Below are 26,756 nucleotides of genomic sequence, written 5' to 3'. Positions count from 1 at the left end.
TTTTTGTGATAAGAACCATCTCTTTGTTGGGTGTGCATGAGTGTATATGAGACAGATACATGTGTGCGTGTGCGCCTTTTACAGCTGGTCCTTTCAGTAGGTAGAATGAGACATCTGTCACAGCAGCAGAGGTTGGTTGTCATGACAGTTCAGCAAATTGTATCTTAAATTTATTCTATTTATGTTCTCAAGGAAAGGCAAGATGTTTATTTTCCTGATACAGGTGCAAAATAACCTGGCTAATTTTAATTACTAAATCACATGTGCCAAACTCAAGTTCCGCAGTCCGAATCTGGCCCTCCATGCCATTTGGTGTTGCCTTCCAGATGTTCAACTACAACTCCTGTATTCCTCATCATTAAGCATCCTGACTACAACTAATGCAGTGTTTCTCAACCTGGGGGTCGGGACCCCTGGAGGGGTCGCGAGGGGGTGTCAGAGGGGTCACCAAAGACCACCAGAAACACAGTATTTTCTGTTAGTTATGGACGTTCAATGTGGGAAGTTTGGCCCAATTCTATCGTTGGTGGGGTTCAGAATGCTCTTTGATTGTAGGTGAACTATAAATCCCAGCAACTAAAACTCCCAAATGTCAAGGTCTGTTTTCTCCAAACTCCACCAGTGTTTGTTGTTGTTCATTCGTTCCGTCGTCTCCGACTCTTCGTGACCTCATGGACCATCCCACGCCAGAGCTCCCTGTCGGCCGTCACCACCCCCAGCTCCTTCAAGGTCAGTCCAGTCCCTTCAAGGATGCCATCCATCCATCTTGCCCTTGGTCGGCCCCTCTTCCTTTTGCCTTCCACTTTCCCCAGCATCATTCCTTTCTCTAGGCTTTGCTGTCTCCTCTTGATGTGGCCAAAGGGTTTCAATTTTGTCTCTAGTCTCCTTCCCTCCAATGAGCAGCCGGGCTTTCTTTCCTGGAGGATGGACTGGTTGGATCTTCTCGCAGTCCAAGGCACTCTTAGGACTTTCCTCCAGCACCACAGCTCAAAAGTATCTATCTTCCTTCGCTCAGCCTTCCCTAAGGTCCAGCTCTCATATCCGTAGGTGACTACAGGGAATACCATGGCTTTGACTAGGCAATGGATCTTGGTTGCCAGTCTGATGTCTCTACTCTTTACTATTTGATCGAGATTGGACATTGCTCTCCTCCCAAGAAGGAAGCGTCTCCTGATTTCCTGGCCACAGTCTGCGTCTGCAGTCATCTTTGCGCCTAGAAATACAAAGTCTGTCACGGCCTCCACGGTTTCTCCCTCTATTTTCCAGTTGTCAATCATTCTTGTTGCCATAATCTTGGTTTTTTTGATATTTAGCTGCAACCCAGCTTTTGCGCTTTCTTCTTTCACCTTCTTTCACCACCAGTGTTTACATTTGGGCATATTGATAATTCATACCAAGGATGGTCCAGATCCATCATTGTTTGAGTCCACAGTTCTCTCTTAATGTAGGTGAACTACAACTCCCAAAACTCAAGGTCAGTGCCCACCAAACCCTTCCAGTATTTTCTGTTGGTCAGGGGAATTATGTGTGCCAAGTTTGATTCAATTCCATCGTTGGAGGAGTTCAAAATGCTCTTTGATGGTAGGTGAACTATAAATCCCAGCAATTACAACTCCCAAATGACAAAATCAATACCCTCCCCCAATCCCACCAGTATTCAAATTTGGGTGTATTGGTTATTTGTGCCAAATTTGGTCCAGTGAATGAAAATACATCCTGCATATCAGATATTTGCATTACTATTCATAACAGCAGCAAAATGACAGTTATGAAGTAGCAATGAAACTAATTTTATGGTTGGGGGTCACCATAACACGAGGAAGCATATTAAGGGGTCGTGGGATTAGGAAAGTTGAGAACCACTGAACTAATGGGAGTGGTGATCCAGTAAAGGCTGCAGTTTGTTCTATTTTGTTATTTACTTAGTACTTAAGCAATCAATCCTTGTCGGAGTAGGATTGTCTTCCAAGATCAGTGTACTGGCGGTGGGTCCGGACCGTAGGTGACTGTGGAGACCTATCCTTGATCTGCATGTTCTCCCACAGTGAGGATATTAGTTTCCAGGTGGAAGGCGGTCCTGGTTGGGATTGGCTTGATGCGCCTTCCTCTTGGTACATTTCCCTCCATTCATGCCTCTTCAAATTCTACAGTACTGCTGGTCACAGCCGACCTCCAGCTGGAGCATTCAAGGGCCAGGTCTTCCCAGTTCTCAGTGTCTATGCCAGACGACAGGATAGGAGGGTAGACAAAAAGGTAGGAGGAAGTAAGAGGGAGGTAAGGAAAGAAGGGAAAGACAAAGGGGAAAGAAGGAAGGAAAGAAGGAGGGAAGGAGAAAGAAAGAGAGGGAAGGAAGGACAAAAGGGTGGAATGGAAGGAAGGAGGGAGGGAGGGAGAAAGAGGGAGGGAGGGAAGAAAAGAAGAGGAAAAACCAAGGGGAAAGAAGGAGAAAGAGAGAGAGGGGAGGAAAGATGGAAGGAAGGATGAAAGGGTGGAAGGGAAGGAGGGAAGGAGAAAGAGAGAGTTAAGGAAAGAAGGGAAAGACAATGGGGAAAGAAGGAAGGAAGGAAGGAAGGAAGGAAGGAAGGAAGGAGAAAGAGAGGGAAAAACCAAGGGGAAAGAAGGAAGGAAGGAGAAAGAGAGAGGGGGGAGGAAAGATGGAAGGAAGGACGAAAGGATGGAAGGGAAGGAGGGAGAGAGGGAGAAAGAGAGAGTTAAGGAAAAGGGAAAGACAAAGGGGAAAGAAGGAAGGAAGGAAGGAAGGAAGGAAGGAAGGAAGGAAGGAAGGAAGGAGAAAGAGAGGGAAAAACCACGGGGAAAGAAGGAAGGAAGGAAGGAAGGAAGGAAGGAAGGAAGGAAGGAGAAAGAGAGGGAAAAACCAAGGGGAAAGAAGGAAGGAAGGAGAAAGAGAGAGGGGGGAGGAAAGATGGAAGGAAGGACGAAAGGGTGGAAGAGAAGGAGGGAGAGAGGGAGAAAGAGAGAGTTAAGGAAAAGGGAAAGACAAAGGGGAAAGAAGGAAGGAAGGAAGGAAGGAAGGAAGGAAGGAAGGAAGGAAGGAAGGAGAAAGAGAGGGAAAAACCAAGGGGAAAGAAGGAAGGAAGGAGAAAGAGAGAGGGGGGAGGAAAGATGGAAGGAAGGACGAAAGGGTGGAAGGGAAGGAGGGAGGGAGAAAGAGAGAGTTAAGGAAAGAAGGGAAAGACAAAGGGGAAAGAAGGAAGGAAGGAGAAAGAGGGAAAAACCAAGGGGAAAGAAGGAAGGAAGGAGAAAGAGAGAGGGGGGAGGAAAGATGGAAGGAAGGACGAAAGGGTGGAAGAGAAGGAGGGAGAGAGGGAGAAAGAGAGAGTTAAGGAAAAGGGAAAGACAAAGGGGAAAGAAGGAAGGAAGGAAGGAAGGAAGGAAGGAAGGAAGGAAGGAAGGAAGGAAGGAAGGAGAAAGAGAGGGAAAAACCAAGGGGAAAGAAGGAAGGAAGGAGAAAGAGAGAGGGGGGAGGAAAGATGGAAGGACGAAAGGGTGGAAGGGAAGGAGGGAGGGAGAAAGAGAGAGTTAAGGAAAGAAGGGAAAGACAAAGGGGAAAGAAGGAAGGAAGGAGAAAGAGGGAAAAACCAAGGGGAAAGAAGGAAGGAAGGAAAGAGAGGGGGGAGGAAAGATGGAAGGAAGGACGAAAGGGTGGAAGGAAGGAGGGAGGGAAGGAGAAAGAGGGAGGTAAGAAAAGAAGAAAAAACAAAGGGGAAAGAAGGAAGGAAGGAGAAAGAGAGAGAGGAGAGAAGGCAGGAAAGATGGAAGGAAGGACAAAAGTGTGGAATGGAAGGAAGGAGGGAGGAAAGGAGAAAGAGGGCGATAAGGAAAGGAGGAAAGGAGGAAGGAAAGAGAGAAGGAAGAAAGGCTAGGATGGTGAGAGAGGGCTTGAGAACAGAGCCCAAGGGGCCGCATCCGACTCCCGGGTCTGGGTTGCCCATACCTGATGTAATGGGTCACAAGTATGGTTGGTGGGGACGAGAAAGAGGGCCTTTTCGGTGGTCCCCCCCACCACCTCTGGAACACCCTTCCAAGGGAAATAAGACAGACCCCATCCCTCCTCTCCTTTCGTAAGAGCTTGAAGACCTGGTGGTTTCAACAACCTTTTGAGAATGACCAGTTCTAGCCCAGCCCCAAATATTGTTGAATATGGGTTCCTACCTTATATTTCCTACCGATTACCCCGGTCCCTCTAATAGGCCCTGGAAATGAGCAGCCACAGACCCATACCTGCTATGTTGTTAGCCTGTTATAGCAAGGTACTCATATTTTGAGTTTGCACTAGCCTCGACCCGGCCTTTTAATTGCTCTGAACAGGCAGGATTATTTTTAATATATATATGTGTTATAGTGATAATTATATGTGCTTATGTTGTTTTGTTATTGTGATAATTATATGTGCTTATGTTGTTTTGTTAATTTTATGTCATGGTGTTGGTGATGTTACTTGGAAACTGCCCTGAGTCCCCTCGGGGAAATAGAGCAGTATATAAATAATAATAATAATAATAATAATAATAATAATAATTATTATTATTATTATTGGTTCTTTCTGGTGCACAGAACTTAGGGGAAATAATATGCAATTTGGAGTGTGTACAAGTGGGTTGTTGTAGGTTTTTTCGGGCTATACGGCCATGTTCTAGAGGCATTCTCTCCTGACGTTTCGCCTGCATCTATGGCAAGCATCCTCAGAGGTAGTTAGGTCTGTTGGAACTAGGAAAAAAGGGTTTATTTATCTGTGGAATGACCAGGGTAGATACAAACTATCTACAGACCCACCAAGAAAATCCAACACATATTTCATTCAGCAAAGGACACGAGGGATCCTCTCGCTTCTGCAGGAGTCTAACGTGTACCATGCAGCTGTGGACAAGTCTACATGGGGACCACCAAACACAACGAGGCTCAGACATGAGTCAAGGAACATGAAAGGCACTGCAGAGTGCTTCAACCAGAGAAGTCAGCCATAGCAGAGCACCTGAGGAACCAACCAGGACAAAACATATTATTTGAGAACACAGAAATGCTGGACCACTCTCACAACCACCATGCCAGACTACACAGAGAAGCCATGGAAATCCACAAGCAGGTGGACAATTTCAACAAAAAGGAGGAAAACATGAAAATGAACAAAATCTGGCTGCCAGTATTAAAAAACTGTAAAATGAGAACAGCACAACAACAGAGAGGAAACAAACAAGAACATCTAATCACCTCTCAACAAAAGATTGCTCCAGGCACTGCCAGGCAATCAAATGCTAATCAAGGTGGTCAGTTGAAACATTCACACCTAGCTCCGGCAGACAAAAGTCCTTTGTCCCACCCTGGTCATTCCACAGATATATAAACCCATTTTCCTATTTCCAACAGACCTCACTACCTCTGAGGATGCTTGCCATAGATGCAGGCGAAACATCAGGAGAGAATGCCTCTAGAACATGGACATATAGCCCGAAAAAACTTACAACAACCCAGTGATTCCGGCCATGAAAGCCTTCCACAATACATTGTGTACAAGTGGTTTTCAAGATTAACGTAACAGCCCTAAAAAAAACAAATAATTTAAAAGGAAATTCAGAAGCACAGCCTTGTAGAACAGTGTTTCTCAACCTGGGGGTCGGGACCCCTGGGGAGGTCACGAGGGGGTGTCAGAGGAGTCGCCAAAGACCATCAGAAAACAAAGTATTTTCTGTTGGTCATGAGGGTTCTGTGTGGGAAGTTTGGCCTAATTCTATCATTGGTGGGGTTCAGAATGCTCTTTGACTGTAGGTGAACTATAAATCCCAGCAACTACAACTCCCAAGTGTCAAGGACTATTTCCCCCAAACTCCACCAGTATTCACATTTGGGCATATTGAGTATTTGTGCCAAGTTTTGCCCAGATCTATCATTGTTTGAGTCCACTGTGCTCTTGGGATGTAGGGGAACTACAACTCCAAAACTCAAGGTCAATGCCCACCAAATCTTTCCAGTATTTTTTGTTGGTCATGGGAATGCTATGTGCCAAGTTTGGTGAATGAAAATACATTTTGCATATCAGATATTTACATGACGATTCAGAACAGTAGCAAAATTACAGTTATGAAGTAGCAACGCAAATAATGTTATGGTTCGGGGTCACCGCAACATGAGGAACTGCATTAAGGGGTCACAGCATCAGGAAGGTTGAGAAACACTGTTGTAGAAGAATCCCACCCATGTCCCATTACTCTGTTATTTTGAGTTACACGTCAACTTTCCAGCAACAATTCATTGTCTCTGAACATCTGTACTGTCTTAAGCGCACAGAATGCGTCTGTGCGCATTCAGAAGAAGATCTACAAGCCACTCTAAACACCTTCGCAGAAGCATATGAGAAGCTCGGCCTGTCACTGAATATTGAGAAAACCAAGGTGCTGTTCCAGCAGTCACCAGCCAATCCCTCTCCAATGCCAGTAATACAGCTTAATGGTGTCACATTAGAAAATGTGGACCATTTCCGCTACCTTGGCAGCCACCTCTCCACCAAAGTCAACATCGACGCCAAAATACAACACCGCCTGAGCTCTGCAAGTGCAGCATTTTCCAGAATGAAGCAGAGAGTGTTTGAGGACTGGGACATCCGTAGGGAGACCAAGGTGCTTGTCTATAAAGCTATTGTCCTCCCAACCCTGCTCTATGCTTGTGAGACGTGGACTGTCTACAGACGTCACATGCAACTCCTGGAACGATTCGATCAGCGCTGCCTCCGGAAAATCCTGCAAATCTCCTGGGAAGACAAATGGACAAACGTCAGTGTGCTGGAAGAAGCAAAGACCACCAGCATTGAAGCGATGGTCCTCCAACATCAACTCCGCTGGGCCGGCCACGTTGTCCGGATGCCTGACCACCGTCTCCCAAAGCAGTTGCTCTACTCCGAACTTAAGAACGGAAAACGGAACGTTGGTGGACAGGAAAAGAGATTTAAAGATGGGCTCAAAGTCAACCTTAAAAACTCTGGCATAGACACTGAGAACTGGGAAGCCCTGGCCCTTGAGCGCTCCAGCTAGAGGTCAGCTGTGACCAGCAGTGCTGCAGAATTTGAGGAGGCACGAGTGGAGGGTGAAAGAGAGAAACGTGCCAGGAGGAAGGCGCGTCAAGCCAACCCCGACCGGGACCGCCTTCCACCTGGAAACCAATGCCCTCACTGCGGAAGAAGATGCAGAGCAAGAATAGGGCTCCACAGCCACATACGGACCCACAAGGAAATCCATAATGGAAGACCATCTTACTCGTCCAACGAGGGATCGCCTAAGTAAGTATAAGTATATACTGTCTTAAGCCAGGAAACTTTGGATGGCGGGCCAATTCTGGTGTTAGGACAACATGCCCATTTCTCTCCCCGACGACACCTTTGATAAAAACTTATTTTAATTAACATAAAATTGAACAATATTTCGACATAACACATCTATCTTTACAGTGCAATAAAAATGTGTCCTCATTGTACGGCATTTTGCATTATGAAAATAAAATGCATAACGAGTATGAATCATGTAAATCTGCAATGCATCTAAAGTTGGCTTTGGCTTTGAAAGTCTTTATAAATCCATAGAAAATATTGAACACCTAACAAAATAAATAAAACATAGTTTGAATCAAGAGATGCCTAACGATCAACTTCAAAAAAAAAAAATCTTCAGGTTGGTTTTGTTTTGTTTTGCTTTTTTTCCATTTGCTACTAAATTTATTTGAAAGAGAACTTGCTCTCAGTAGTGCTCAAAAGTGAATGATTGCACCTTCTGCGATGTGAAAAAATACGTCCGTTTTTCAGAAGATTAAAAAAAAAAGGTCTTCCTTCATAAAAGGTTGGCAAGTCAAAGACTGAATTGTTCAATGTAACTGTTTTGTAAGTCCTTATTCAAAAGCATCCTCATAATCTTCATGGGTCATCACCGCTGGTAGGGATTTGCACCTCCGCTGGCAGATTGGATGATCAGTGTGCTAAAATCTTGCAAGCGGAGGATATCTTCAGCCCTGGAATGAAGACCGTGCCAAAACTCAACGCGTCATTTCAATACGGTTCAGCCTTCAACCTTCTTCAGTATAGGCAATGCAGCAATCCAGTGTGAATTCAGCTTGATAAAATCACGAGCCCTCCACGGCAGGTCCGTCGTTGCCACCCCGAATGTCCAAGACTTCCCAAGACTGTGCGCAGGAAGGCATGACAGTAATACTGAAAAGACCAAAAGGAATCTGAAAACGCACAATTCAGAGTTTGGAGGAACGCGTTTCCAGATGAGACGACCACGAAAACAAGAGGCCAACTAGCTATTCGGTCGGTGGCCGGAGTGTCCGTAGTTTCTGATCATCCAGCCCTTTCCAATATTTGAAGTTGTTGTCCATGTGTTGCATTAGATTTGGCAGGTCGGCAAATGCTGGAGAGAGAAAAAACAACAAAGTGTTTATGGGTTGTTGTAGGTTTTTTCGGGCTATATGGCCATGGTCTAGAGCAGTGGTTCTCAAAAAAGTCTAAAATTAGAACAGCACAACAACAGAGAGGAAACAAACAAGGACATCTAATCACCTCTCAACAAAAGTTTGCTCGAGGCACTGTCAGACCATTATATGCTAATCAAGGTGGACAGTTGAAACATTCACACTTAGCTCCAGCAGAAAAGAGTCCTTTGTCCCACCCTGGTCATTCCACAGATACATAAACCCTTTTTCCTAGTTCCAACAGACCTCACTACCTCTGAGGATGCTTGCCATAGATGCAGGCGAAATGTCAGGAGAGAATGTCTCTAGACCAGTGGTTCTCAACCTGGGGTCCCCAGATGTTTTTGGCCTACAACTCCCAGAAATCCCAGCCAGTTTACCAGCTGTTAGGATTTCTGGGAGTTGAAGGCCAAAAACATCTAGAAACCTCAGGTTGAGAACCACTGGTCTAGAGGCATTCTCTCCTGACATTTCGCCTGCATCTATGGCAAGCATCCTCAGAGGTAGTGAGGTCTGTTGGAACTAGGAAAAAGGGTTTATATACCTGTGGAAAGTCCAGGGTGGGACAAAGGACTCTTGTCTGCTGGAGCTAGGTGTGAATGTTTCAACTGACCACCTTGATTAGCATATAATGGCCTGACAGTGCCTAGAGCAAACTTTTGTTGAGAGGTGATTAGATGTCCTTGTTTGTTTCCTCTCTGATGTTGTGCTGTTGTAATTTTAGAGTTTTTTTTTAATACTGTTAGCCAGATTTTGTTCATTTTCATAGTTTCCTCCTTTCTGTGGAAAGTGTTTATGCATTGGGTTGTTGTAGATTTTTCGGGCTATATGGCCATGTTCTGTAATACATTCAAATGAAACTTACTAAGAGCGAAACAGAACTGAAAGCCAATTGATAGCATGAGAGTGGAAGGCTTGTTTACTTCCTGGGAGAAAAGCTCAAAGCCACTTTTGACTATGCAGGAAGGAAATGAATATAGACTCAACTTTATAAAACCAGTTGGACTTTTCCTTCCAGTGAAATCATAGCACTATAGACTGGTACTGAGTAGAGACAGTGACATCTTCTGGTCAAGCCAGAGAAATTCCAACAAATATCTTTCTGTTTTTGCTTTGACAGTTCGTTGACTACGTTCTTGTGGGTTTTTCCGGGCTATAGAGCCATGTTCTAGAGGCATTTCTCCTGACGTTTCGCCTGCATCTATGACTGCTATCAAAGTGGATATAGATGGTAATGTACTTGTGGAATCAACAGACAAGTTGATTGATTGATATAAAGCAGGCATGGGCAAACTTGGTCCCAGGAGGCAGGAAGCAGCCAGGCTTTGAAGCAGAAAGGCTATTCAATGCTGTGTTCCAGAAGCATTCCCTCCTGATGTTTCGCCCACATCTATGGCAGGCATCCTCAGAGGTTGTGAGGTCTGTTGGAAGTTAGGCAAGTGAGGTTTATATATCAGTAGTATGGTCACTGTGGGAGAAAGAACTCTTGCCTGTTTGAGGCAGATGTGAGTGTTGCAATTTGCCACCTTGATTAGCATTGAATAGCCTTGCAGCTTCAAAGCCTGGCTGCTTCCTGCCTGGGGGAATCCTTTGTTGGGAGGTATCAGGAAACAATCAGGGCCAGATAACGCCTCCCAACAAAGGATTACCTGAGGCAGAAAGCAGCCAAGCTTTGAAGCTGCAAGGCTATTCAATGCTAAAGCACTCCAGCAAAGCATGCGGGGAATGCGGAAGTACTTCATCAGTGTCGCAGATGGACAATGAAAGCGACAGCTCCCCTGGCGGCCAGAAAAAGTTAAATAGCCTCTGTGTATGTCTGTATACGTTGCATGTCTAATTGGCATTGAATGTTTGCCATATATGTGTGCATTGTAATCTGCCCTGAGTCCCCTGCAGGGTGAGAAGGGCGGAATATAAAAGCTGCAAATAAATAAATAAATAAATAAATAATCAAGGTGGTCAATTGCAACACTACATCTGCCTCAAACAGACAATAGTTCTTTCTCCCACCCTGGCCATTCTACTGATATATAAACTTCACTTGCCTAACTTCCTAACTTCTGAGGATGCCTGCCATAGATGTGGGCAAAACATCAGGAGAGAATGCTTCTGGGACTTAGCAATACAGCCTGGAAAACTCACAGCAACCCAGTTATTACAGCCATGAAAGCCTTCCCCAACATAATATTTACTTAATCTTTACTTTAATTTACTTAATATTTATTTAATCAAGGTGATCAGCTGAAACAGTCACACCTAGCCCCAGCAGACAAAAGTCCTTTGTCCCACCCTGGTCATTCCACAGATATATAAACTCATTTTTCCTACTTCCAACAGACCTCACTGCCTCTGAGGATGCTTGCCATAGATGCAGGCGAAACGTCAGGAGAAAAATTGCCTCCAGAACATGGCCATATAGCCCAGAAAAACTTACAACAACCCAATATTTACTTCCATGCTAGTGATGAGACAATGTCCCCCAGGATACTTAAAGGCAAAATAATTTGAGGGTGGGAGGTGGGACAGGCTATGGAGTCCATTCAGTTGTGTGTTCCAACAGAGAGCATGTTAAATAGATGAAGAAACAACTTACCATCCCAAGCATCGAACATGTCTGTGATGAAATAATCAATAAATGATATTTGTGACTTGGGAATACTGCAAGAATTTCTGTCAAAAACTGGCATCACAACTGGCAAGCCTTGTCTTTTTTCTTCATCTGTCTGCAAAGCAGGGGGAAAAAAATCATAGTTAGTTTCATATTATTATTGTGGTTGTTGTTGACTGGAATTCTGAATTGCAATGGATTCAAGGGTATGAATCCTTAACTGGTTATTATTCACAAAGCCTATAAATTCATGAACACAGGAAGGTAAAGATTTTCCCCTGACATTAAGTCCAGTCGTGTCCGACTCTGGGGGCTGGTGCTCATCTCCATTTCTAAGCTGAAGAGCCGGTGTTGTCCGTAGACACCACCAAGGTCATGTGGCTGGCATGACTGCATGGAGCAGTGTTACCTTCCCGACGGAGTGGAACCTATTGATCTACTCACATTTGCATGTTTTCAAACTGCTAGGTTGACATAAGCTGGGGCTAACAGCAGGAGCTCACACTGCTCCTCGGATTCAAACCTGAGACCTTTCAGTCAACAAGTTCAGCTGCTCAGCGGTTTAACCCACTGCACCGCCAGGGGCTCCAACACAGGAATATCACCACAAATGTATCTGCCCTTGTGCTTTGCTACTCTGCTGCTGAGTGTGCATGCTCAGTGTGGAATACATCTCACCACATTAAAATAGTAAAAATCGCTCTTAATGAGACATGCCACATTATCACAGGACGTCTATGCCCTACACCACTGGAGGGCATACTGTTTAGGCAATACTGCACCACCTGACATTCATCGGGAAGTAGCAGCCTGTAATGAAAGGATCAAGGCACTGACATCTCTGGCCCATCCTCTGTTTAGATATCAGCCAGAATGCCAATGCCTTAAGAAATAGCTTCTTAAAATCTACAGAGACACTCACAGGAACACATCAGCAAGCAAGAGTCCAAAAGTGGCAGGCGAAAACCTGGAAACTCAATCCATGGCTGAGACCAGATGAGAAACTACCCTTTGGGCACACAGAAGACTGGGCAACTTGGAAGGTGCTGAATAGGCTGCGCTCTGGGACCATGAGATGCAGAAATGGGGCTACAAAGTGGAGTCCACAACATGCAATTGCGGAGAAGAGCAAACCACAGACCACCTACTACAATGTGGCCTGAGCCCTGCCACATACACAATGGAGGACCTTCTTACAGTGACACCAGAGGCTCTCCAAGTGGCCAGCTTTGGTCAAAGGACATTTAGTATAATGCCAAATTTTATGCATTACAATTGTATTCTCACTTTGCTTCTAACACAATAAATAAATAAATACCACAAATACCACAAATAAATAAATACCCAGCCAGGATAGCAAATATGGCAGATGATGCCACAGTCCCTGCTGGTCCCACCATGTTATGCTGTGTTCTTGTACCTTACTCACCTGTGCAAAATACTCCTCAGAGATGCGTCCTGCCCACTCTACGCATTGTTCCAGAGGCCGACAGGGATTGGAGACGTCAGCGCACTTAATGAGCATCCGCTTGATCAGGATTCGGTTTTCAGGCGATGTGAGTACATTTTTGATGGAATCACTGTCTCCATTTGCACCCTCATGAAATGAAAGTGTAGAAGTCTAAATCATTATCATCATAATCAGTGATTTGCATTAAAAAAAAATCTTTTTCAGCAGAGGGCCAGTTCATGGTCTCTCAGACTACTGGGGGCCCAGATTATAGTTTAAAAGAAACATAAACACATTCCTATGCACATATGATGACAACGACGATAACTACTACTACTACTACTACTACTACTACTACTACTAAGGAGGAGGAGGAGGAGGAGGAGGAGGAGGAGGAGGAGGAGGAGGAGGAGAAGAAGAAGAAACAACTGGAAAAGCTGACATGATGTGAGGATTTAAAGATCGAACTGCAAAAACTCTGGCACGAGCCTGTAAAAGTGGTCACAGTGGTGATTGGCACACTGGGTGCAATGCCTCAAGACCTTGACCTGCACTTAAACACAATTGGCGCTGACGCAATTACCATCTGCCAGCTGCAAAAGGCCACCCTACTAGGATCTGCACGCATTATTCGCCGATACATCACACAGTCCTAGACACTTGAGAAGTGTCCAACGTGTGATCCAATACAACAGCCAGCAGAGTGACCTTGTTTGCTGTGGACTCATCTTTTTGTGTTTCAAATAATAATGATAACAATAATAAATCTTTATTGTATGCAAGGAATATATAAATAAGTCCCTCCCCAAAGGGACTCGGGGCATCTCACAGAAGCACTCCAAGTGCCACACACAGGCAGCAATACATAAACACAACCACAATGACACAAGTACAATCTTTTTTCTAGTGCAAAAAAAAAATCATGCTATGTAACGCAATGTTGGTTGCTGGGTTATAAATGTCAATTGGTTCTATCATAAAAATATGGGGAAAATATGCAGCACATTTTGCTCTAGTTTTTCTTTTTTAAATGATCTTTATTGAAAGTTTTTACAATTAACAAATAATAAAAATAAATATAGACTATTAGATATATTGAGGAAAGTCAAGCGGGGTGGGACAGGGAAATGGGAATACGGGAGTGTGGGGAGGGATGGATGGGGAACTATCGTGGCTTCCCAATCTTATTCCTTGTGTCATCTTCTTCTCTAGCATCAGGTGTGTGTGTGTGTGTTTATTTTATACTTCCCTCTTTCTCTTAGTCTACAACTGAGTCCTTATTTTGTTGTTTCCTCCTTTTAATTTCCTACTTTATCTCTATTATATACTCATATAGTCTTTAAACAATTTCCAATCTGAATGTGCACAGACGACATTGTCATCAGCATATTGGAGTTCTATAACAGATGTTGTTGTAACCTTGGTTGTGGCTTTCAGTCTGCTGTGGTTAACTAGCTTGCCATCAGATAGATGATTTCCACTCTGGTGGAAAGCTTCCCATCAACAAGATGAAGCATCATAGCAATGAAGACGGAAAATAAGGTTGGGGCAACAACACATCCCTGTTTGACACCGGATTCCACCTTAAATGGATCACTTTGGGAGCCATTGCTGCCCAAGACTGTTGCCATCATGGGCTAAAGCCAGTACTTTGATTTGTGCCCGGTAGCAAAAACAAAGTTTCTGGAGTATAACTACTTTCAAAGTAAGTGCCACAGGATCAAACAGGAAACAATGCTGTCAAACCAGAAACAGTTTTTTTTCCAAATGTTACATTGTATTATTTTTCTCCCCTCTCTTTCTTATGTGTGTTTATACGTGTGTGATTGGAAACACCACTAATGATGGAGGCAAGGCAGATGTCCTTGATTAATTAAGCTATCATGCAAAGCTTTGATGCTGCATGGGCAGAACCGAGACATCCAGTCTGGGATCCATGTTCCCATCCCATGCGCAGCTTCCCCATTTGATCATGTTTTACAATGGTGCCTCGATGGGATTTCCATTGTTCACCAAGGACCAACTGCTGGGCCGGCCAAAGGAATTGGTGCTTTGGCTCTTGTTTGGCTGACTTCAAAATACTTGGAACCAACCCAATTTGGAGCAGAATGAATGGCAAGATCTCAAGGGAAGCTCAAAGGAGCCCTTTGTGGAAATATAAAAACAGCCACCTCCTGCACAGAGTCGTACAAAGAACAATAAACTTCTTCCCCTTTGCTACTCAAAAGTATACTACACATTATGGGAGAAATACAGTAGCTAGGATATCAATTTCCAGCCATTTTTGTTTTGAGAAGAGGTTGTTCGGCACCTTTTAAAAAACCATAATGGGAAAGTGTCTTCTTCTTGGTATGCAGAATTATCAAACCAGCACAAAACCAATTGGAAATTGGCAAAGTGCTGGATGGAAGATGCCAAAAGCTCTGTTCTCAACAGTCCCAAATGCTGAAATGATTTCCTCAGCCACTTGCAAGAGGGAATGAATGCATTCATGTGTGGAAGAAAGGAAGAAACAAGAGTTCATATTAGGCTTTTTGGATCAAGAAAAATTTGGTTCTAAACTCGCTTTGTTTCCAGGGGGCGCCAGCGTTTCGAATTTCAAAGGACTTCCAAAATTTAAGATTTCAAAATTTTGAAATTTCCGAAATTTCGTTAATTACGAATCAATTCGTTAATGGCGGGCGCGATTGCGCAAAAAACACCTCCAAACGGGACAGGGGGAACTTCTGAAGCATCCCTCTCCCTCTGTTGCTGACTGTTAATGATAAAACTTACAACTAACAGAAACTAAATTAAAATAAATTCAGGATGAAATTAAAATACACTAAGTTAGTAAAAATACAAATTAAAATCACTTAAAATTAATTAATTAATTAATTAATTAATAAAATAATAAAATAAGTAATAAGATAATAAAATATCTCCAGGAGGAGGAGGAGGAGTATGGGGAGGAAAGGCAACGCTGGCACCTTTTCTCTCCTTCTTTCCCGTCTTAATAATTACGAAATAATTACAAAAATTTGGAAAAATTGTTTCAATTCTTAATTACTCCTCACACTATTCCTGCATGGCTCAATATTGGATTGTAAGCTAATTTAAATACTAATTAATAACAACTTTAGAAACTAACGAACACGATCAAACAAGCCTAGTTCGTATCCTTCCAACACAATGCGGAAGAGGAGAGAGGAGCAAACGTGGCTCAAATTACTGCTCAATTCTGGGCCAAGGACGACTTCACACATTGATATTTCCATGTGTGTTGTTGTTCATTCGTTCAGTCATCTCCGACTCTTCGTGACCTCATGGACCAGCCTACGCCAGAGCTCCCTGTCGGCCGTTACCACCCCCAGCTCCCTCAAGGTCATTTCCATGTGTACCAACAAAATATGCTTGGCATATGCATGTTTTATGTGTGTTTACAAAATGATAACTATAACAAATTACTTAATTTATTGGATTTTTTTAAAGAAAATAGGTTTTATTGAGTGATATATAGTGCAGGCAGATTGGTTTGAAACGCAGCCGTTTGTTTGGCTGCGTTGCCATAGCGACGTAGGCTTCCATGCAGAAGCAAAAGGGACGGAGCTAACTACAGGGTGAAGCAGCATAACTTCCTTTTCTAAAATGTGCACCATTCAGTTGGTTGAAGACGTAGCGGAGCGCTAGTGGTCTCGTTCGAGAGGTAGGAGTATAAAGTTTTGTCCTGACACCGTTCAGTTGCCATCATGCATTGGAACAGTGAGGAGTGTGCTTTTGCCATTGAGGCCTACTTTTCGAGCGGATTTGGAGTGGCTGGCCCGCTCTCCAGATTTGGCCCATTGTGATTTTTTTCTATGGGTTTTTTTGAAATCCCGTGTTTATGTGAACCATCCAAGGACCCTACAACATTTGAAAACCAACATCCAGGAAGAAATTGCCAACATAACGCCTGCTATGCTGGCAAGAGTCATGACAAATGCCAGAAATCGGTTTAGTCAGTGTATGGAGAATGGGGGACATCACCTACCTAATTTGAACTTCAAAACTACGTAAAACAAAACTTTAGGTATGCGCCTACATTATAAAAATAAAAAATTCTGATTCATACAATGGGTTTTATTAAGTTTTGAAAAAAGGAAGTTATGCTGCCTCACCCTGTACCACTGGAGGAGAAAGCACACCCAAAAACAGAAGTCAGTCTTTGGTCAGCGAACCAAAGTGGAAGATGGGTTCGTTGGGAAGCTGAACCAAAGGGGTTTAGTCTTTAGCCGGAGTGCTAAAAGGAAGGACTGGTCCTAACTATGTAAGGGGTTTAGTATAACCAGTTTGATCTTCAGCCTTGGTATTTTAAGAGTCAAAGTAATTAACTTTGTAGTATAATCTAACCGGGGTGCTAGAGGAAAGAGATTCCCGATCGTTTTATTGTGTCTTCAGTGTCAAATCTGAAGTAATAAAAGTGGGAATTTGGATTTAATGTCAGTCAGAAAGACTAAGGTGAAAATTGCATGGGGAAATTTTGGCCCTCTGTGTGTTTTGGACTTCAGCTCCCACAATTCCTGGCCTCAGGCCCTTTCCTTTCCCCCCTCAGCCGCTTAAGGAAAGGGCCTGAGGCCAGGAATTGTGGGAGTTGAAGTCCAAAACACACAGAAGGCCAAAATTTCCCATGCCTGCACTAGCCATAAACAAGGTGGATGGAGAGAAGAGGAGTGAATGACACCGAGGAGTGGTGTAGATAAGTAGCCTTCCATATTCTGACTGCTTGAAGGACAACTAACTAATGGGAAGAAGGATTCAGAGAACACCCTTTACAGGCAGAAGATCTCAGATATAATGCCTGACAACCCTGGAAAGGCCCTACAAGTTGATACAAGGCAATCCGTTCCCAAGTAAGTAATTATCCTCCACCTGTTTCTACGTCTTCAAAAGGACTCTTACCCCATTCTCTTCAAGGGCGGCCAGTGGTTTGTTGATGCTGTTGACGAACTTGTTGACGTGTTCAAAGTGCTTCGTCATTTCTGTGGCCAGGACCATGTCAATAATGGCTTGGCGGAGAGTTCGATATTCGTTTCTAGGCAAAGAAGGAGCAGAGGAAAGGCTCAGGAGGATGTCTGAGACTGAGTATCTATTTGAACACTACGGCATTTATTTTTTACTAGCACAAATACACCCAAATTTGAATACTGGTGGGGTTGGTGGGTTGATTTTGTCATTTGGAAGTTGTAGATGCTGGGATTTATAGTTTACCTACAATGAAAGAGCATTCTGAACTTCACAAACAATGGGATTGAACCAAACTTGGCACACAGAACCCCCATGACCAACAGAAAATACTGGAAGGGTTTGGTGGGTATTGACCTTGGGTTTTGGAGTTGTAGTTCACCTACACCCAGAGAGCACTGAGGACTCAAACAATGATGTATCTGGACCAAACTTCACACGAATACTCAATATGCCCAAATGTGAATAGTGGTGGGGTTTGGGGAAAACAGGCCTTGGCATTTGGGAGTTGTCGTTGCTGGGATTTATAGTTTACCTACAATGAAAGAGCATTCTGAACTTCACAAACAATGGGATTGAACCAAACTGGGCACACAGAACTCCCATGACCAACAGAAAATACTGGAAGGGTTTGGTGGGCATTGACCTTGGGTTTTGGAGTTGTAGTTCACCTACACCCAGAGAGCACTGAGGACTCAAACAATGATGCATCTGGACCAAACTTCACACAAATACTCAATATGCCCAAATGTGAATAGTGGTGGGGTTTGGGGAAAACAGGCCTTGGCATTTGAGAGTTGCAGTTGCTGGGATTTATAGTTCACCTACAATGAAAGAGCATTCCGAACTTCACAAACAATGGGACTGAACCAAACTTGGCACACAGAACCCCCATGACCAACAGAAAATACTGGAAGGGTTTGGTGGGTATTGACCTTGGGTTTTGAAGTTGTAGTTCACCTACACCCAGAGAGCACTGAGGACTCAAACAATGATGGTTCTGGACCAAACTTCACACAAATACTCAATATGCCCAAATGTGAATAGTGATGAGGTTTGGGGAAAACAGACCTTGGCATTTGAGAGTTGCAGTTGCTGGGATTTATAGTTCACCTGCAATCAAAGAGCATTCTGAAGCCCACCCATGATACAATTCAGACAGAACCCCCATGATCAACAGAATATACCCCCCAGGGGTTCCGACCCCCAGGTTGAGAAACACTGATCTAGTCCAACCCCTCCCATGTCAGCATATGCAAAAACTGTTGTTTCGTCATGGCATACGACCACTGTTTTGAAAAGAAAAACTCACCGCTCCATGTTTTTGAAAATATTGCACTTATCGTCTCGTATCGTGATCTGGAAGGCCAAAGCCGCGTGGTGACTTTCCAAGACCGCAGTGTCATTATATAAAATGGCAAGCTCACTGCCCGCGTTGCACAGGAAGGAGTTTGTCCGCCCTGGATGATCCACGTCATGAACAGTGGCAGCAATCAATGCGGCGACTTCATCAATCGGATCCAGAGTTTGCTGGGGGGGAAATGAAGAGAGGGATTCTTACAATATCCATGGAACAGTTGAAACACGTTTTGCGCTAATCCTAGTTCTGGAATGCATGCAAATATACAGTCACCCCTCCACTTTTGTGGGTTTCACACTCCCAGTTTTGATTATTCATGAACTTGTATCACCAGTTTACCCGGTGTTTCTGTTCCCCTTTGCAAGGAATTTTAAAATATCTGTATATTGGTTATTGGTGGACATAATAATTAATAAGAAAGCAACAGCATCAAAACATACAGGGTCACAACATGAACAAAAAATAACACTAACAGCAACATAAGCATAGAATTACCCAACAACACATACATCTTAAAAGAAAAAGATCCTGCCTGCTCTTCATGCCTATTTGTATGGGCATGGAAAAGGAATGGGTCAGGACAATTAAAAAGACTGGGTCAAAACTGATACAAATTGAAATAAGATGGGACCGGCATTTGGGTACAGTACTGTAATAGGTAAACGACAAAAGCGGGGACGGGCTATTTCCAGGGGCCTCTTAGGAGAATGGCCAGGGTAATATATAGGGGGCTAGGTCGTGTCTTGACAGTGTTTGGGCTGAGCTAGCACTGGTCACTCTTGAAGATTTGTTGAAACCACTAAGTCTTCAAACTCTTACGAAAAGAGGGGAGGGATGGGCCCTGTCTTATTTCCAGAAGAGGGCGACTCAAATGATCAAGGGTCTGGAGAACAAGCCCTATGAGGAGCGGCTTAAGGAGCTGGGCATGTTTAGCCTTCAGAAGAGAAGGGTGAGAGGAGATATGATAGCCATGTATAAATATGTGAGAGGAAGCCACAGGGAGGAGGGAGCAAGCTTGTTTTCTGCTTCCCTGGAGACTAGGATGCGAAACAATGGCTTCAAACTACAAGAGAGGAGATTCCATCTGAACATGAGGAAGAACTTCCTGACTGTGAGAGCCGTTCAGCAGTGGAACTCTCTGCCCCGGAGTGTGGTGGAGGCTCCTTCTTTGGAAGCTTTTAAACAGGGGCTGGATGGCCATCTGTCAGGGGTGATTTGAATGCAATATTCCTGCTTCTTGGCAGGGGGTTGGACTGGATGGCCCATGAGGTCTCTTCCAACTCTTTGATTCTATGATTCTATGACCAAGAGTTGACATCCACAGAACTAAATGTCCCATCCTTGGGCCAGATTGACAAATAACCTGATGCGGTACACGGCAGTTCTTCCTAAGGACCCTTTCTTCCAGGCCTTTTGGGAAGATGGACACTTACTTTTACCCTTTCTTTAGAAAGGAAATAGGCAGTGGCATGGAGGACATCAGCCGAGTGGGTCGAGTTATGATAGGCGTTGGACGAGTGATAGTTGGCTTCGATGACTTGGAGCCAGGCCCGCAGAGTCGACTCTGAGCAATTAAGGAATTCGCAGAGCTGGAAACGGGCAAACATTTTGAGACCGAGGTAAACTAAAGGCCTGGAGAGAAATGAGAAAGAAGCAGATCATTTCCTCTTTCCCAACTCTGTAGCAATGGAAGCAAAATAATAACAATAACTTGCAGACATCAATCACAGTTACTGATTTAGATTGGATTGGATCCGGATTTTGGCATCTGCAGTGCCTTGCAAATGCAATAAAGGAACGACACAGAATGGAGTATACTGTGGCATGTTGGATGGAGAGTCAGATGGAGGCACTCTCTGCCAATGGAAGTCGGATCAGGGTCCAACTCATTGCTTTAATGTTGCTTTTTTAGAGCAACACACTCATAAAGCAATACCACAAGATACAAAGGGCAGGTTACTGTTCTGACACAAAAGTAATCTTAGGGTCTCTGTCAAAAGTAATAGTCACAAGGACCACAGTTAGCACAGTGGGTTAAACCGTCAGCTACAGAAAATCTTTCCAACTAGAAAGTTGGCAGTCCAAACCGCGGGTCAGGGTGAGCTCCCACCGTCAGCCCTGGCTTCTGCTTACCTAGCAGTTTGAAAACAAGATCAATAGGTACAGTTTGGCGGGGAGGTAAAAGACATCCCTGAAGACATGCCAGCAATTTGATCAGGAAGGTGCCCACGGAAAACAGGCTCCTCAGCATGGAAAAATGAAACAACAGCACCTCCCCATGGGAACTGGAGCTGACAGAGGGAGCTCATCCGCACTCTCCATGGATTTGAACCTACGACCCGTTGGTCTTTAGTTTAACCCACTGCACCATCGGAGGCTCCTTGCTCAGTCCTGACACTGAATGTTACCTATTAGGCATGGACTAAATGGTTCTAAATGGTCCTAAAGTACTTACAAAACTAGGGGGCGCTGTTGCTTTGCTTCTAAAGTGTTTCTAAAGTTCTGGTGGTGAAAATTTCAGAACTCTAACAAAAACTTTCAAAATTTTGTTATAAATGGCAGTTCCTAATTGGTTCTCTCATAAAAATCGCCAATAACGAAATAATAATGAAATTTTGAAAGTTCTGTTAGAGTTTTGACATTTTCACCACCAGAACTTTAGAAACACTTTAGAAGCAAAGCACCACCACCCCCTAGTTTTGTAAGTACTTTAGAACCATTTAGAACCATGGATTGCCCATGCCTATTACCTATCTATAGTTTGGGTTGTTCTAAGTTTTTCAAGCTGTATGGCCATGTTCTGGAAGACGGCCATACAGCCCAAAAATATTACAACAACCCAGTGATTTATTTATTTATAGCTTTTATATAGCGTTCTCTGACCTACAAGAAGCACTGCCTGAACATCAAACAAAAAGTGGGTGCTAGAAACAATATCATATGAAAACTGACTGGCACAACCTGGGGATCACAACCAGATACAGTGAAGACATCTGCTCTTGTGCTGTGCTACTCTGCTGCTGAGTATGCATGCCCAGTGTGGAACACATCTCACCACGCTAAAACAGTGGATGTGGCTCTTAATGAGACATGCCGCATTATCACAGGGTGTCTGCGCCCCACACCATTGGAGAAATTACACTGCCTAGCCGGTATTGCACCACCTGACATCCGCCAGGAAGTTGCAGCCAATAGTGAAAGGACCAAGGCAGAGACATCTCCAGCTCATCCCTTGTTTGAGTATCAGCCAGCACGTCAACGACTTAAATCTAGAAATAGTTTTCTTAGATCTACAGAGAACACATCAGCAAGCGAGAGTTCAAAAGTGGCAGGCTCAAACCCAGCACCTCAATCCGTGGGTGATACCAGATGAGAGACTCCCCCCTGGGCACACAGTAGACTGGGCAACTTGGAAGGCGCTGAACAGACTGCGTTCTGGCACCACGAGATGCAGAGCCAACCTCAAGAAATGGGGCTACTGGGTGGAATCCTCGGCATGTGAGTGCGGAGAAGAACAAACCACTGACCACCTGCTGCAATGCACCCTGAGCCCTGCCACATGCACAATGGAGGACCTTCTTGTGGCAACACCAGAGGCACTCCAAGTGGCCAGATACTGGTCAAAGGACATTTAATCAGCTACCAAGTTTGCAAAATTTGTGTTTTTTTAATCTGTTTGTTTGTTTTGTTCTGTTAGAAATGTAATACAATGTTCTGGTTGCAGATGACATGATAAATAAATAGTTTTTATATTCCGCCCTTCTCACCCCGCAGGGGACTCAGGGCGGATTACAGTGTACATACAAACATATACAGACATACACAGAGGCTATTTAACTTTTTCAGGGGAGCTGTCACTTTCCTCGTCCATCTGCGATGCTGATGAAGCACTTCCGCATTCCCCGCATGCTTCCCTGCTGGAATGCTTTGCTGGAGTCTTCTTTATGGCCTCATAAATCAGTTAATTTAGTCTCCCCACACTTTTAAGGTGGTACCTAATTTTCCTACTTAACAGATGCAACAGTCTTTCGGGTTGCAAAGGTCGACAACAGGCTACACACAATTGGTTGGAAACCCACTCCAACACGGGCTGGCTTCGAACTCATGACCTTTTGGTCAGAGTGATCTTAATGCAGCTGACACTCAGCCAGCTGCGCCACAGTTCCAGTGCTTCCGGCCTTCAAAGCCTTCAAAAATATATCTATACTTTGCCTTTGCTGCTTGTAACCAATAAAGTACTATCTGCAAAACAGATGCTTGTCCACAGAATATTATAATTCCCAAGCCAAGCAGAATGGTGGAGTTCCTCAAAGTATCCCGCTTTTTGTGTGAGATTACTTATTTATGGATTAGAATTACAATTTCTGTATTTAAGATTTGATCATAACAACGTTAAAGGATGTTGTTAACCTCTGATCATTTGCCCTCATTCAACCCAATCTGTGTTATAAGGGAAAAAAATACAGAGGGAGAGGAATATACAGCCTGAACTTTTTGAAGGAAGGAATAAAAATGGAATGCAAGTCTATCCCGCTTCACTGCATGCTGTTTTGTTTTCTTTCTAACAAACCTTTTATGGGTCGCTGCTTCCAATTCGAAAATGTTAAAGTCCCAATGTTCTTCATTCTCCATTGCTTCTGCTATCCTAGGTGGTATGTCATTAAGGGAGATTGGGGAGATTAAACTGCCTGGAACCGGATGAGTTTCTGGAAGATACAACAGACAGTAGGAAAACAAATATGAGAGGTATGCTCTACGACCAGACTCTGTCTCATCTTGGAAGCTTAGCAGGGTCTGTTTTGGTTAGCAATTGGGTGGGAGCAGAGACGGCCCTAGGTAATTTTCAACGGTAAGCAAACAGTATTTTGGCGCCCCCCCCCCCCAACCAATCATTGATATATATTTTCGTCGTGGGAGTTCTGTGTGCCATATTTGGTTCAATTCCATCATTGGTGGAGTTCAGAATGCTCTTTGATTGTAGGTGAACTATACATCCCAGTAACTACACTTGCCGCACTTGCTCCCTTGCCTGGCCCGCTTTGGGTCCGGAGGTGTGCTTGAAGACCCCAAAAGTCACCTCTTCTTCTGACTTTCTCCTCAGCCATTGGGACCAAGAGAGAGAGAGAGAGAGAGAGGTGGAGATGCCCACCTTTCCTGAAGGTAGGCGCAAAAACAAAGGAGGGAGCGGAAGTGGAAGATACCTCCAGCCGGAGGGGCTCTCTCTCTCTCTCTCTCTTGGTCCTAATGGCTGAAAAGAAAGTCAGGAGAAGAGACTTTTGGTGCGCTACGCTGGGGTCTTCAGACACGCCTCCGGACCCGAAGCGGGCCAGGCACGGCGGCACATTGGGGAGAGAAGAGGAGGTGGGTGGAGTGCCGGGGGATTGGGAAAGGGAGCCGGTTATGGGGAAGGGATCGAACATGGAGAATGATTGAGCACCGGCTCTGCTCGCGCACCCGATGGCCAGGTGGAGCAGGAACGAGAGGGGCTAGGCGAGGCTCAAGGGCCCGGCCCCTTTGGGAAGAGGATTGCCCGGCAGTGAGGCAAGAAAGCCGAGGCTCCCCCCGGACTGCTAGGGCTGTTGTGAGCTGAGGGGGCGCTCCTCAAGTGGCAATCGAGGGGCATTTACAGATTCTATGATTTTATGATTCTAACAGTACATTCCCCTCTGGCACGGAAATATCAGTGAAACAAAAGGAAAGTGGGAATGGTAACCATTTCGTCGGCTGATTTTCAGCACTTGGTGCTTGGTTGTAGGCTCTAGCAAGGCGCTTGGTGCTCAGGGCGCTCAGCTGTAAACCCTGGCAGGGCCGACAGCTAAGTGCCAATCATCAAACACCTCTTTTTTGGTGCTCAGCACACTCAGGGCACTCTGCTTTAGACCCTACCAGGCCCTAGCTGAGCTTACAGTTGAGTGCCAAATGCCTCTTATTCAGTGCTCGGCAGTAAGCCTGGCAGGTACTGGTACTTTGCTGCCAATGGGCCAAAAATATTCATTTTTTTCAGACAAAAAAAGCTCATTCAGAAAGGTGCCTGTTTTTGGGAGAGGTATTTGAAAACTAAAACAGGGCCTTACCAATGAAACAAACAGGAACACATAGTGATTCTGTTCAAATGCACAAGTCTAGCGAACAGCGACTAGCCGCAATACTGAGAAAGACACCTTACACTTACGTTTTGCTGCTAATATATATTCATTCCCTGATAATCTTCGCAAGCCATCCTGTTTAGGAATAAAAATAATAAAAATCATAAAATTGTTTCTCTTTACTATTCTAGCTGAAAGAAAAAAAATCATTTATTTATATAATGTCATCAATGTACATAACATTTTATAAACAGAAACACCAAAAATAATGGATCTTGGCAAAGGTATATAATATAAAAATATATGTATATACACAGAGGGAAGGAATAATAAATATATATATAACTATATAGTACAATTGTAAAATCCAAATAAAATGCAATATAATACAAAGCAAGGTGTCAATTTATGGGCTCTGACCTACAAGAAGCACTGCCTGAATATCAAGCAAAAGGTGGGTGCTACAAACAATATCATACGAAAGCTGACTGGCACAACCTGAGGATCACAACCAGACACAGTGAAGACATCTGCCCTTGCGCTGTGCTACTCTGCTGCTGAGTACGCATGCCCAGTTTGGAACACATCTCACCACGCTGAAACAGTGGATGTGGCTCTTAATGAAACATGCCGCATTATCACGGGGTGTCTGCGCCCTACACACTGGAGAAATTACACTGCTTAGCCGGTATTGCACCACCTGACATCCACCAGGAAGTAGCAGCCAATAGTGAAAGGACCAAGGCAGAGACATCTCCAGCTCATCCCCTGTTTGGGTATCAGCCAGCACGTCAAGGACTTAAATCAACAAATAGTTTTCTAAGATCTACAGAGACACTCACTTAGCAAGCAAGAGTCCAAAAGTGGCAGGCTCAAACCCAGAACCTCAATCAATGGCTGAAACCAAATGAGAGACGCCCTCCTGGGCACACAGAAAACTGGGCGACTTGGAAGGTTGGCTCTGGCACCACGAGATCCAGAGCCAACCTTAGGAAATGGGGGCACAAAGTGGAATCCACGACATGCGAGTGTGGAGAAGGGCAAACTACAGACTATCTTCTGCGATGCAACCTGAGCCCTGCCACATGCACAATGGAGGACCTTCTTGCAGCAACACCAGAGGCACTCCACGTGGCCAGCTACTGGTCAAAGGACATTTAATCAACTACCAAGCTTGCAAACTTTGTGTTTTGTTTGTTTGTTTGTTTTAAAAATGCAATGCAACTGTTTGGTCTGCTCCTGACACGATAAATAAATAAATTTATGGGATTGTTTCATCCATGAGAACTTCAAATGATCTGGCCCTAGTTACTGTGCCCAATTACACCTTCAAGTATCTTCAAGTCTACGATTCTACGTGACATTTCCAAAATGAACATTGTAGGATTCTACGTACCGTCATCAAACCTCCAACAAGGTCATTCGTATGTGGGTCTTCATCTTTTGTCCCAAGTTGAGGAGAATACAACTCGGTAGTCCTCAAGATCTCAAGGACTCGATCCAAAGCTTCAGCGACTGGCATGGGACTACTTTCTTGGGCAGCATTGATAATATTGATTACCTAAGTGGAAAGAAAGAAGAAAATCCATATAAAGTTTGGCTTTCCCTTCCACAAATGCTTCTAGGAACATTGCTTTGTTGTCATTTAGCATTTTTGGTGGGTCTTCTAGTTACATTTTCAAACACTGGGATAACTAGGTTCCTGAGTGTCGTCAAGCCATCTTTTCAAGCATCTTTTCTTGTTTAAAAAAGTACAAAAATCCACACTCTATTGACATGTAAATCTACCCCATCGCAAAA

At 44.2% G+C, this 26,756-nt stretch overlaps 1 protein-coding gene across 2 annotated transcripts in view; it reads right to left on the bottom strand.

Moving 5' to 3' along the window:
* Positions 1–7,386: 7,386 nt before the first annotated feature.
* Positions 7,387–26,756, bottom strand: part of PDE8A (phosphodiesterase 8A) — a 181,998-nt gene continuing 162,628 nt past the window's right edge. The window contains exons 14-22 of one of the 2 annotated variants that reach the window (XM_067471427.1): positions 26,353–26,517; positions 25,043–25,091; positions 23,441–23,576; positions 20,304–20,502; positions 18,823–19,040; positions 17,448–17,580; positions 12,510–12,701; positions 11,066–11,195; positions 7,387–8,411 (exon numbers count right to left, since the gene is read on the bottom strand). In XM_067471427.1, the coding sequence (XP_067327528.1) occupies positions 8,305–8,411; positions 11,066–11,195; positions 12,510–12,701; positions 17,448–17,580; positions 18,823–19,040; positions 20,304–20,502; positions 23,441–23,576; positions 25,043–25,091; positions 26,353–26,517 (1,329 nt within the window). In that variant the 3' untranslated portion in view covers positions 7,387–8,304. The remainder of the gene's footprint in view (positions 8,412–11,065; positions 11,196–12,509; positions 12,702–17,447; positions 17,581–18,822; positions 19,041–20,303; positions 20,503–23,440; positions 23,577–25,042; positions 25,092–26,352; positions 26,518–26,756) is intronic. The other variant, XM_067471428.1, reaches the window with a different exon arrangement.

The sequence above is a fragment of the Anolis sagrei genome, chromosome 9, assembly GCF_037176765.1.
Source record: "Anolis sagrei isolate rAnoSag1 chromosome 9, rAnoSag1.mat, whole genome shotgun sequence".
Classification (NCBI taxonomy): domain Eukaryota; kingdom Metazoa; phylum Chordata; class Lepidosauria; order Squamata; family Dactyloidae; genus Anolis; species Anolis sagrei.
The sequence above is the reverse complement of the archived record's forward strand: the minus strand, read 5'-3'. Positions and strand labels throughout refer to the sequence as shown.